Source organism: Cyprinodon tularosa, unplaced genomic scaffold (assembly GCF_016077235.1).
Source record: "Cyprinodon tularosa strain WSP-4 unplaced genomic scaffold, ASM1607723v1 ctg519, whole genome shotgun sequence".
Taxonomy (NCBI): domain Eukaryota; kingdom Metazoa; phylum Chordata; class Actinopteri; order Cyprinodontiformes; family Cyprinodontidae; genus Cyprinodon; species Cyprinodon tularosa.
The window spans coordinates 391,408-405,247 of NW_024039251.1; the positions used below are offsets into that span (position 1 = coordinate 391,408).

At 38.8% G+C, this 13,840-nt stretch overlaps 1 protein-coding gene across 1 annotated transcript in view; it reads left to right on the forward strand.

The window, feature by feature from the left end:
• LOC119795640 (neuroendocrine convertase 1-like) overlaps positions 1-13,279 on the forward strand; it is a 122,191-nt gene extending 108,912 nt beyond the window's left edge. Inside the window, exon 7 of the mRNA XM_038303716.1 lies at positions 13,230-13,279. Within this exon, the coding sequence (XP_038159644.1) occupies positions 13,230-13,279 (50 nt within the window). The remainder of the gene's footprint in view (positions 1-13,229) is intronic.
• The last annotated feature ends 561 nt before the right edge of the window (positions 13,280-13,840 follow it).

Below are 13,840 nucleotides of genomic sequence, written 5' to 3' on the forward strand. Positions count from 1 at the left end.
AGATAGATAGATAGATAGATAGATAGATAGATAATTGCCTGTATCACTTCTTTTTTGCATTTGTAGTTACAAACTGCAGCCGCACAGCCAGATAATGAGGAAGACTTCAATGCAGTAGCTTCGGCTGTGGGCCTCATGTTAACAGTGAAAGGACGTGCACATGTCTGTGTGCATGTGTGTAGACGGCTTTTAAATATTAATCCCAAGGTCAAAGGGAGGGAGCTTTTTTATATTCATGGAGGGTGCTTCACCTTGTGCCGGTTGCCTTACCCATGCTGCTCTCTCTCTCTCTCTCTCTGGGTCATTATGTCTGTCTCTGTTTTTCCCTGTTTCTTGCTCTGATGTTCTGGCACAGAATCGAGCATGAATGTGTATGCTCACAGTATATCTGCAGTCATTTAAAAGGTGCTTCTTGTACCATGGAAAAGCATCACTGCATTTAAAGTTTGCACTTTCAGTGTGCACTAAGATTGTTATACCGGGCTGCTTTCTATTTGCTTTAGAATATATCTGATATTCTGCCAAGTGAAACTAACCACGAGTCAGTTACGCTCATATCCACCTTCTCAAGATGAGGAAGAAGCATATTGAAGTCAGACTGACCCAAGGGAGAGTGTGGTTATGAATAGCATGCACACACTTGTTTTTTTTATTTTATTTTATTCCCAGGTTGTTTTATGAATATTCCATCTGTGTTGTTCAGCTTTCAGCATCATGGCGGCATCTGTGGCAGAAAAGTGACAAATCAACGCCATTATTCTATGAGCAGGTGGAACAGATTGATACAAGATCAGTAAAATGACTACTAACCTTTGAACAGGTGACGTCTAGTGTAGGATGCCATATGGCAATGTGAATTTATAATATGATTGGAAAACACTGAGAATACGCTAGATTAAAAAAGAAATGTGTTTTATTTAGCAGTCCGTACATAAACAACTGAAATATTGGCATAGTGTTGTTTTTGTCTTCAACATAAATATTCTGTTGTCGTCAATCCTTGGAATATGATTCATCCTCTTGGATCTTTATTAAATTTTATTACAACACGACCAAATTTCAACATATTTTAGTGGATTTTTTTATTTAAAAGAAAGGCAAGGCAAGTTTATTGTTATACTGTAACAGAATTCAGTACGAGGAAAATTCAAAGTGCTTTACATGAATTAATGTAGGATAGTATAATATGGAAATCAAAGGGAAAAAATTCTTTATTGTTTTTTTGGGGGATTTAGTTTTTTTGCAAATAAAAATCCTGTATTTAGGCTACCTGATTGTGTACTTGTGCACAGCTACTCAGTTTTCCATCAAGCAAAACAGAGTTAATGGAGCTGCTCGATAATTATTTTATGAAATACATGAAGATGTTTGTGGATAAAATCAAAACAAAATGGTGAAGTTGAAGGAAAAGCCTCCGCATTTGCAATGTACTGTATTTGAAACATCTGTAGAGGAATGCTGAGTTGTTACCAAACACGTTTAGGGCATCAAAAGGGTGTACAACCGCAACTCGGATGCTTGTGCATTTTTAAGTGAAACTCTGGACTCTGGGTGCCATCGATGCTGGACGCTCCGGGCTTTAAGTAGCTCGACTCTTTCTTTGAAAAACTAAATTGGTTTTATTTGATGAGTTGAAAGAAGAGTAGTTTTAACACGTTTTGAAGTGAGAGAGTACATCTCAAAATGTCATCTGTACAGTCAGTTTATCAGGATTATGATCCTATTTTAATATTTAGTTCATGTTCTGAGCAGCAGACCATCCCTGCATACGATGACGATGCTGTAAGTTCCTGTAAGGTGAGCGCTGTAAGGTGAAAGCGCTCTGCAGCTGGTAAAGATGTCAAGAATTTCCCACAAAAGTTAAGATTTCCCAACTTGAACGTCCACCACTTTGGACACTGAAGGCTTCACCGATCAAACCATCCTGCTCTTGAAGCTTGAAATGTTACAAGACCTGCCACTCCCAACCCTCATCCTTACCATCTCCCCCAGATCAAAAAACATTTGGCGTGAACTCACTGTAAGAAAAAAAAAAGTCCACAAAAGTCTATAAAGAAAAACAAAATACCTCTTTGAAGAAAATATATTCCCTTCTTTTTCGTATTTCACCATACATGTAGATATCTGTCAACAGCTTCCTTGGTTTATCTGGATGACAAACCAAGTACAGGTGCTGGTCATAAAATTAGAATATCATGAAAAAGTAGATTGATTTCAGTAATTCCATTTAAAAAGTGAAACTTGTATATTATATTCATACATTACATACAAACTCATATATTTCAGATGTTTATTTTGTTTAATTTTGATGATTACAAATGACAACAAATGAAAATCTCAAATTCATCATATCAGAAAATTAGAATATTGTGAAAAGGTTCAAAATTGATGGCCCCTGGTGCCACACTCTAATCAGCTAATTAACTCAAACCACCTGCAAAAGCCTTTAAATGGTCTTTCAGTCTAGTTCTATAGGCTACACAATCATGGGGAAGACTGCTGACTTGACAGTTGTCCAAAAGACGACCATCGACACCTTGCACAAGGAGGGCAAGACACAAAAGGTCATCGCTAAAGAGGCTGGCTGTTCACAGAGCTCAGTGTCCAAGCACATTAATAGAGAGGCGAAGGGAAGGAAAAGATGTGGTCGAAAAAAGTGTACAAGCAAGAGAGATAACCGCACCCTGGAGAGGATTGTGAAACAAAACCCATTCAAAAATGTGGGGGAGATTCACAAAGAGTGGACTGCAGCTGGAGTGAGTGCTTCAAGAACCACCACACACAGACGTATGAAAGACATGGGTTTCTGCTGTCGCATTCCTTGTGTCAAGCCACTCTTGAACCACAGACAGCGTCAGAAGCGTCTTGCCTGGGCTAAAGAGAAACAGGACTGGACTGCTGGTGAGTGGTCCAAAGTCATGTTCTCTGATGAAAGTAAATTTTGCATTTCCTTTGGAAATCAAGGTCCCAGAGTCTGGAGGAAAAGAAGAGAGGCACTTCATCCACGTTGCTTGAAGTCCAGTGTAAAGTTTCCACAGTCAGTGATGGTTTGGGGTGCCATGTCATCTGCTGGTGTTGGTCCATTGTGTTTTCTGAGGTCCAGGGTCAACGCAGCCACATACCAGGAAGTTTTAGAGCACTTCATGCTTCCTGCAGCTGACCAACTTTTTGGAGATGCAGATTTCATTTTCCAACAGGACTTGGCACCTGCACACAGTGCCAAAGCTACCAGTACCTGGTTGAAGGACCATGGTATCCCTGTTCTTAATTGGCCAGCAAACTCTCCTGACCTTAACCCCATAGAAAATCTATGGGGTATTGTGAAGAAGAAGATGCAATACACCAGACCCAACAATTCAGAAGAGCTAAAAGCCACTATTAGAGCAACCTGGGCTATCATAACACCTGAGCAGTGCCACAGACTGATCGACTCCATGCCACGCCGCATTGCTGCAGTAATACAGGCCAAAGGAGGCCCAACTAAATACTGAGTGCTGTACATGCTCATACTTTTCATGTTCATACTTTTCAGTTGGCCAACATTTCTATAAATCCTTTGTTTTTATTGGTCTTCAGTAATATTCTAATTTTCTGATATGATGAATTTGAGATTTTCATTTGTTGTCATTTGTAATCATCAAAATTAAACAAAATAAACATCTGAAATATATGAGTTTGTATGTAATGTATGAATATAATATACAAGTTTCACTTTTTAAATGGAATTACTGAAATCAATCTACTTTTTCATGATATTCTAATTTTATGACCAGCACCTGTATTTTCATCTGAAGTGCTCAAGTCTACTACGAAAGGCTTGGTAGAGGGCAAAACCTACAGCTCATTATTTTAAATTAGACTTTTTTTTCTCTCACAGGCATTTACAAAAGCATCACAGGCAGATATATGGTCAGCCCTTCCTAACAAGCTTGTAAAACATGGGCAGGTCTAAATTGTAATAAATACATCCATCAAAAATGGCTTTATTTTTTAACCCTGAACATACCAAGCCTTAAACGCTAATGATATCTTCACTGGCTTAGGTGTGTCCATGCATTAGGCGCTGTGCTGCAGAGAAAACTAACATATCTGACAAGTTTCTGACACCGATTGTTCTAATGCAGTGTTTAGTGGACTTTTATGATGACACACATCATACAATATATATATATATATATATATATATATATATATATATATATATATATATATATATATATATATATATATATATATATATATATATATATATATATATATATATATATATATATGTATTAAGGATGAAACAACTAATTGGATTAATCATAATTAATCGATTAATGAAATAATTGTCAACTTAGTAATCGCTTAAAAATGTTAACTGGAGTGCAGAGACTATAAAATGTGCCTTTAGCTGACAGAGCCATGCACCTTGATAAGTATACCAAAATAAAAATAAAATATATAGCATTTAAGATAAAAATGTTTTTGTCTGTCAATAATATGCTCTATCCAGAATTGCTCAGGTGGAAAAGTTTTATTTTCACCAGGTTTAATTTTGTAAAAAAAAAGGAACCTTTGGCTATCCGTTTATTTCTCGATTATTAGTTGCAGCCCTAATATATATATATATATATATACACTCTCTGCATTCGCTGCTCAATAAATGTATGCTTTTGAGATGAGATTAAATACTTGCGAGTGGAGGCACTTGTCTGTCTGTCGAGATCTGCATCACAGCAGCCCCGCTTTAGTTAAATCGAGAGCTCATTCAACTCCTCGCCATTTCAGCCATTTATCAATTTGGCTGCTTCATCCAGTTTGCACAAACACAAACCTATGTGCACTAACTCCCGCGAACACTGCAATTGTAAATTCTGATAAGACTCTCTCTGTCCGTTTGGGGATGTAAGAAGTGGAAACCTGCAGTAAACAGAACAAAGAAGAAGCACAAGTGAGCGGCTTGCAGAGGGGAATTGGATTAGTGCACCGAGTCTGCATTCCTTCATTCTGGAGCTGCTGTACAGTCATGTTGTGTCATGTAAAGGTTGATAAGGTTCAGTGTGAACATGGCAGGCTGTGGACTTAATGAGCTACACACCCATTTCTTCTAGTCAAAAACTGCTGATACATTCAGAACACGCTGCTCTCCACAAACTGTGTACTGCTTTATGCATGGTAATTTGGTTAGAGGCTTGGTGGTGATATCATACTCAAGCAACATGCACTTTGTCACTTTTTTTCTACAATACAGACAACCAGAAGCTCTTCTTTGACTTCATTTTTAATGATATCTACGACCATTGTCCTACAGCATCATTTAGTTAAATTACTGAGCTTTAGAGAAGTGCTATTGCTCATAAAAACATGTAGGGCATCACTGTAGTTTGTTTGCTAGCTGTACTTACCCACAGCAAGAAGACCTAAGAGTTCTTTCATAAAATCTTCTCAGAAAAGTCAAACTTAGAGGAAAACAGGGTCAACTAATGTGGAAAGGGGATGGCAGGCCATTGCTGAAAGATTGAATGCAGAAATTGTCCACTCAATTATCATAGACTTATTTCAAGAGACATATCCATATTAAATGTGATGCATAACCATTGTCAATTTTAAGTGTTTGGCTATAATCTAATAAGCAAAATGTTTATAATTATAATGAAAATTTAGTCAGATACATCTTTTCCAATTTAGTCTACTTTTACTTTGTAGTAAAAGCTTGTAGTAAAAGATTGTAGTCATAGTTTAAGTCATTAAATGCTTTGAATGAATGTTTGGTCAGATTATATTCAGCAAGAATAATGCTTGGACAAAACAAAAACAAAAGAAAAACTATTGGGATAAATGAAATAAAAACAAATTCCCTCACATTTCACTCTTTCAGTAAAACCAGTAGAGAGATAATGTCTGATAACAGGTGAAAACTAAGTAAATAAAACCTTAATTAAACTGGAAGGTGTGAATATTCCCGCTGTCCGTGAGGAATCAGGTTTCTGTTTAGCCCTCCCTAAAGTTTGTTTCACTAAACAAGAAAGACACAATATTCAGATATTTTGCATTAATGATTTGTAAATTCCATATTTGTGTCAGCTATATATTTGCTTAGGTTAAAAAGATTGATTTTGTATAATACTTAATTGTATGAAATTTATGAACTTGTTGCCATAATGATGCATGTTGGCCAAATGACGATGCTACCGGTAATACCCTTCCTGTCACTTGCGGGCCATTGAATTCAACAAAGAGATCACATATGCCCCTTCTCCACTTGTACTAACTTATAGCAGTCGACCACCGATGATTTCACCTTCTTAATGTTTAATTTTTAAACATGGATTTGTTACTATTTTTAGAGCGTGCTAGCTTGTGGTTCCAACCATTCCGAGTTGCACTGAAACACATCAGCCGTTTCTCGAAATGTGTACTTGTGTGTTGTGCTCGTGTTAAAATATATTAATACAAAACATTGTATGTATCATATAAAAATTAATACCAAAATATAAAACTTAGCATTTATCTCATCCAGTTTGAGTTCAGCTTAAACTGTTTTTAATCTAAATAAATATGTGTATTCTAAGTGAAAGTTCACTATCCAATTTATGTATGTTGTGACATGTAAGAGATTATTGTAATATTATGTTTGACTCGTCTTTCATGTGATTAATATCAGATCTAAGGCGCCTCCGATTCATTCTGACAGCAGCTGTCTGAAGTGTGGTCTGACTCAAGCTGGCCGCCCTATAGACACGTAGGCCTTGCTACCGACCGCATCCAATGAGGCGTCCACAAATGAATGTCTATGGCTGTGTCTGAATGTCAGTCCTAACCCCTAAATCCCTATATCACTATATAGAGCAGAGACTATATAGTGAACTTTATAGTGAACTCAGTTAACTAACCGTTAGGACAGATGCTCATTGCTTTCTGTTGGTCTGCCTGTTGGTCATGTACCTGTAACTCCTCCTCCACTGTGCGCTGCCTGGGACATCTTTGCTATTAGTCGCTGCTGTCCAGTACTGAGAGCCTATGGCAACAGCCGGCCATTTTCAAAGAATTGCGTCGAGAAAGGTGAGCTTCAATGACTGTCTGAAAGCCGAGCTCACCACACATATATATGCCTGAAAGTACACATGCGCAGAAAAAGATAGTTCACGGGACGAGCACTTAGGACGGCCTACGTAAACATATCACCTGAATGATTGATCATTAGGAGGACCCCTTATTTAGATGATCCACCCAGAAATAAAAGATTTTCCTCTTATACCTTTAATTTGGGTTTTAATATTCCTGTGTTTCAGCATTATTTAGCATAGGCCTGACCCCTGCTGGCCGAGCAGTATTAAAACAGCAAGGCCGCTTTCGCATTGTTGCCAACTCAGTGATTTTGTTTCTTTATCTAAAAGAAAATAGAATAGGGACAAACCTTGCAACTCTTTCCTGTGTTGTTGTAGACTTTTGTGGCAACACATAGAGCACCGATTGCTCTGAGTTTATGGTCTTCAGTGAACGGTTAGTGAACAAACCCCTCTCTCCTCCAAAGCACAGTGGCTGCAGTCTGTGTCAGCAGTCAGAGTGTAGAGCGACTCTGCTGTTTCCCCATTGAATGAGTGATAGACATTTGTGAAATTAACATTTATTGTATTTTCCTTTAACATTGTTGCAGTGAAAAAGAAGAGCATGTGGACGTCATTTTAGCACCCCAAGTGGACATGCCCCCAATGTCTCAGGGCAGAGAAAAGTGAAGTTTTTTTCATTACTATTAAGACCTAATTTTATAAGCTTGTGTTTAAGTCTCTATATTAAACACATATATTTATAGCAGCACATGGCTCAACATTATGACCCAAACTCAACCACTTTTTAGAAATTAGATCCAAGGGGGCTTTTTAAAACGCACCCCAATGGTAAATTTCAAAATAAAAGCCTCCCATTGCCACTTCATCTACTGTCCTAATAAATAAAATGGAAAAAGAGTGATTTAACGATTGGGAATTCATTAAGTATTATTGCTGGGTCTGACCCTTTCCTCAACACACAAAACTGCTAGACTGTCAAAATAAGACTCCAGAGACCCTACAAAATAAAAGCCTCTAGTTGTGTTTTTAATCATTCAAGTTCAGATAGGGGGTTAATAAAACATATTACGGTGGTGTGACAAACAGAGAAAAAAAATTCATTTCTACTTTACAGGGTCTGCAAACAGTTACAAGTCAGGCTATAAGGCCGCCTTGCTATTAAAGATCCCACTGAAACGCTTTTCCATTGTATAAGAAAATGACTGAACCCAAATTGAACTGACCCAACCTGAATGGATAAGTTACCAAAGCAAAAGAGACAATAGTTTGAACTTAGTCGGCTTTAAAACTGGTCCGTACCTGGCTAGGTTCACGGGATCAATTGGCATAGCCACAGAGACAAACTCTGAGCGAGTCAGCTTTATGAAACCCATGAAAATGCAGACTTGGCCAACTAAGCCTGACTTATTAATTAACAGCCAGGTGTACATTGTGCGATATTTTCAATTTTTGCACGCAGCTACAGCTCAAACTGTACGATGAAACTGCAGGGATTAAAAGGTCACAGGGCACGATGCATGTTTTCACACTAGGCGAACATGATGCTATGATGTGACGTTACGACGGCCGAATTTCAAATATGTTTCATTTTATCCCGACCTTACGATTCCTGATCAGGAGGTGGTGGTGAGAGGCTGATCAACCCTCGTTACGCCCTGCACACTACATGATGCAGGATGCACGATTAGGCTGAAACTGTGCCCAATTAAAAAATTCTTGCACGACTTCAGAATCGGCCTGAAAATGGAAAAAAATTGGCTACCGTGTATGGCCAGACTAAACCAGCTTTAAGGAACATCCCTTCATGGTTAAAATACCAGCTGAAAATTGCCACTGACTCTCTGATTAAATACCTAAATCAAGCAGACATAGAAACTGGATAGATGGTTATTAAATTAAATTAAATTAATTTAGTAGAGAATATGTTTTACTTTATCAAACACTGTTGGCGTGTGAGTCCTCCGAAAAAGAAGTGTTTTTACTACTGGCCATAGAGACAAAAGGTATAGCTCTGAGTGAGTCTCCATTAAGGTTTCTGTCATGTCACAAGATATTCTTCAAAACAGCTATTCTGTCTGGAAAATAAAAAAGACTTCAGCTGAAACACTTGTGCATCATAGTCCTTCTAATGGAAGGTGTATTTCAGAATTGTTAGCAAACTTTTCTAGTGAAATCTAAAAGAAAAGCAAAAAAGATGTCTTCCTGAGAACAGTCAATTTTTTTGTAAACTGTTAGGGGAACAACGGATTAGAAAAATAAAACTTCCTTACATTGTTCAAGAGCTATAAATTTAGGAAGGCAGGACTGGCAGGGAAAGTTAATAGAAAACAGAAAAGAAATTATAAGGAAACAAGGAAAATACAAAAGCCACTACTGTTACCAGAACCAAATCCAACACATGAGAGAATAGAAATCCAAAAGATAGTAATTGGGTTCTGGGAATTAAATAAGAGAGAAAGAAAAATAAATGCTCAGCATAAAAGAGAATATCCCAAAACAATAGGAAATATGATCTAAGAACATTTCACTGAAAGCTAGATTCCAGAGGTGGTAGATGTGCTAGATTCATTAGGTACTTAAATATCTGGATGATCAAAACTAAAGCATTAACTAAATATGTGACACAATAATGAAAATGCAAGGCTAGTTTAAAGGATCATTGCAGCTACTAAAATAATCAATTTTATTGGGAAATTAAAATGCTGCAGCTTTATTCTGGACGACAACATCTCTCAGTAAACACTTTGTAATTTAAAACATCATACAGGACTTTGAGGAAATGTTATTGTCTGAACTGTTCAGGGCTGTCTCACAGCCTTAGTGATTCAAGACTTGGTGGGGTCAGGATGAGAGAAAGTGGCTGCTAGCTTACACTGGTAATAAGAAGGATGGAAATTTTACTCCCCATCGACACCAGAGGTTGAGAAGGCTTTGTGGAGCCCAGTGGCCCGGAGCCTTATCCAGTCCAACAGCTTGCTTCAAGGTGTTGACTTAGCAATGCTGTCAATAAAGCAAAATACAGGACTCTCTACGGAGGTGTGTTGAGTGAGCTTTCATACCCAAAGGCATGGCTATGGTGATGAAAGTCTGTACCAGCATTACCTGGCAGAGGTTTGCCTGCAGAAGGCTCTTCACACTAAGTATGTTTTGTGGGAGTTTTTCCTCTCCACTGTCGCTGCATGCATGTTTGGTATGAGGGGTTGCTATGGATCCAACGCTACAATGTAAGTGAATGTTTACTATCACCGCAAGCTTATCCAGGAGGAGCAAATCCTACAAAGGCAATGGCGGGGTACTGTTAACTAGTTTTCCTTAGACAGAAAACTAATCAATCTGACTATACGATCTGATTGAATTGCTTTAGTACCTTGAGATGGCATATGTTGTGAATCGGCGCTATACAAATAAACTGGATTGGACTGCTTTGAACAATAGGACTATTGCCATAGCCACCATTCAACCACTCAGTGCATTACTAACTTACAAAAAAGATGAAATGGTAAAAACTATGACCCCATAGGCCCAGTTTATATTTCTTATATTTTGAGGCAAGTTACACTTTAAATCAAGCATGAATGCATCAGGCCACTGTCCTGCAGGTTTTAGAGGTTCAACTTCAACACAACTCATTGCCATTGACAGGCTTTTGCTGAACTCTAACCATGATAATCAGTTGTGCAGAAGCTGAGAAACATTGAAAACCTGTAGGACAGTGGCCCTTTGGACCGACTTTAGACATATGTGCTTCAAATTAACCTGTTACAGGTGGTAAATGGGAGAAGTGGGCAGAAAAAGACTGGACATGACAGACTGATGTTACAAAGCACTGCTGCCATTTGTAGCATTCAGTGTGACGTTGTGATCTTGTGTCTTCCCTCAGTACCTCTTTTCTCAAGGAATACCCCGAAGACTTAAACCCTGAACATGCATGCTTCCAATACCACCATTATGTTCGACATTGTCCTTTCCATTTCCTCCTTCTCCTCAAATATTTGATCCTTCCTCGCTGCCTTGTCTGCAAATGTAGCTGTCTGTCAGTGTATTTTAACAGACTAACTCTCAGCTTTCCCCGTCAGTGTCAGAGTAACACCCCAGCTCTGATCCAGGCTGCACTCAGGTGTGTAACTGACTGCTCTGTTTCCCCATAATTACATTGTGAGCTTGACGCAGTCTCCGACACCTGAGCGTGTGTAGTGTAGGTGCATGCGTGTGCGTGCGTGCTTGTGTCTTTTCACCCCAGGCGGAAACATGTCATTTCCCGTGCTCCTGTCCTTCTGGCAGACAGATACAATATTAAGAGCCACAAATCTGAGTGTGAGTTGAGAGGAGACGTGGCGGTCGGGGAGCGGGGGAGTGGGCAGAGTGGGGAGGGAAGTGTGAGGAGATGACAGTAATGATAGCATATAGACAATAGTCAGGGAAGGAGACAGCGATTGAGTGCATTTGTACAAGTCATGTCAAAAGACAGGATGTGCAGACAAAAAAGATATCAGATATCTAGGTCTGAGGAGAGAGGAGATGAATGCGGTATTGTCACAAAGCCTTATCTCATTCAGAGCATGAATTATCCTATTTGCTGTTTTTACTGCATGCTCAATTATCTTTCACTGCGAAAAACCTGTTATGCTTTGCAGTTTTATCCCTTTACATCATTTTCCTTGGAATTCTCCATTGTTTTTCTGCCTCCTGTTGAATCTTCAGTTGAAACTACAGAATCTGTATTCACAGCTACGACTTTTCTGATGCTATATTTATGCCATTGTTTTAATTGGGCTTCTATTTATATTTTTCTTTGATCAGGGCCATTAAAGATCCAACTGTTAGGACTTTTAAGCCTCTGATGAGGAAGGACAACATAACATTTAAGAATAACATAACTTAATTTTTAATACATGCCAAAGTCCCAAGTGGTAACCTATGTATTTACTGTTTTTTGTGCAGCTGTAAATCTGACGCACAAGCAGCAATGCAAGCATAGGTCCACTGGGGGTATTCAGGCTTAAAAAACGTCCCAACCAGCCCACATCAGACGTTGTTCTTTTTTATACTGCAGGGCCAACAGGGGGCGGGCCTATGCTCAAGGCAGCTACCTGAGGATATGGGGGGGACATATTTCTAGTGTACAATGTGCAACCCAAAATTCTAGCACCACACTGAAAATATAAAAGGATGGGAGAATTTTTACACATTAAGAACAATAAAGTGTGACATTTATAATTCTCTTTACACCGTGCTTAATGCTTAGTGTAATTTCTAAATAATTCTTAAAGTTAATTATAAAGCGGAAGCATAACATTGGTCAAAGGGACAAATTATCCAGTCTATTCTGTCACTTTTTATCATCATAAAAAAATCTATTTAATTTTAATTCAGTTTATTTCTATAGCGCCAATTCACAACACATGTCATCTCAAGGCACTTTACAGTTCAACCAGATCATCCAGTCAGATTGATTCAAAGTTTTCTACTTAAGGAAAACCAGTTGATTGCATTGACTCATTAACTCGAGGGCAATCCCTCACACTAAGCACGTTTGTAGCGACAGTGGAGAGGAAAAACTGCGTTTTAACAGGAAGAAATCTCCAGCAGAATGAGGCTCAGTGTGAGCGGTGATGTGCCGAGGCCGACTGGGGTTCACGGAGACAAGCAGAGATACAAAAGTATATAAGTACAAAAATTGATTTAGTATAACAATGCAAAACTAACCTAGAAAATTAGAAAGTTGTTTTATTTGGTATAACAATAATAAGAAATTGGTATAATAATAATTATAAATAGAGAAGGTAAGATAAGATAAATAAGGTAAATAAGATAATAAATATTATATTTTTTATAATTTTATAATTTCATCTGCAAATTGTCTCACCAACATACTTAATTTTAATGTTTGCAATGTGTTTAGTACCACCCATGCCCTTGGTGTCTCTCCATCCCGAAATGTTAACACAAGCCTGAATATTCCATAAACTCTTATCTTACCTCAGAATGTGCTTCACTTAATGAAATCCTAACTTTTATTTCCCTTGCCGAAGAAGTGGTACATCTTTATTCTTGTCAGCGTATATTATGTTTATACTTCAAAGTGTTTATCGTATTATCAAGAATGAAAGTAAATACTTAACTAGCAAAATATAGGATGATTTAACTGCTAAGAGCCTTTTTGTGGACTTCCAGGTTCAAACACAATCAGCCCACACTCTAGTCCTTCCAGGAGCCCCAGATGAAGCTGGCATATACCCATTGTGCCCATGGGCCTGATTTGTTATTCCGCCAAACAAAATGTGCTTTTTGTTTACAGGTGTATGCAAAATTGGCATGACTTTTAGAGAGCAACCCAGACGACCTAAGCTACATTTGCACCGTCAGAATCTTAGTGCCCACCTATCTCTCAGAGATTCACTCAGTGCCCTCTGACCAACCTCCTGCTGAGCCCCGAGCCTCATAACACCGCCGGATTTCTGTTCCATAGGTCACTTCAGATGGCTGGCACGCTTGAGCCCTGTTGACAGCTTGTTGTTTACAGTATGTGCTGTCAGCATGGGGCAGCCTCTGCCGATCAGCGGCCTGGTGGGAGGTGGATGCACCGAGGTGTGTGTGTGTGTGTGTTTTGTTCGGGAGGAGGCAGAGGCGGTGGAGGTGCTGTGGCAGAAGAGAACTGATGTCAGCAGGGGGTCTGGCGTAGGTTTCCTAGCAGGGAGCCCATGGAGCAAAGCCCAGCAGTCTTTGATGCTCTCTGGCTCTGAGAGAAGGGGAGAGGGGAGAGGAAGGAGGAAAGGAAGGATGGA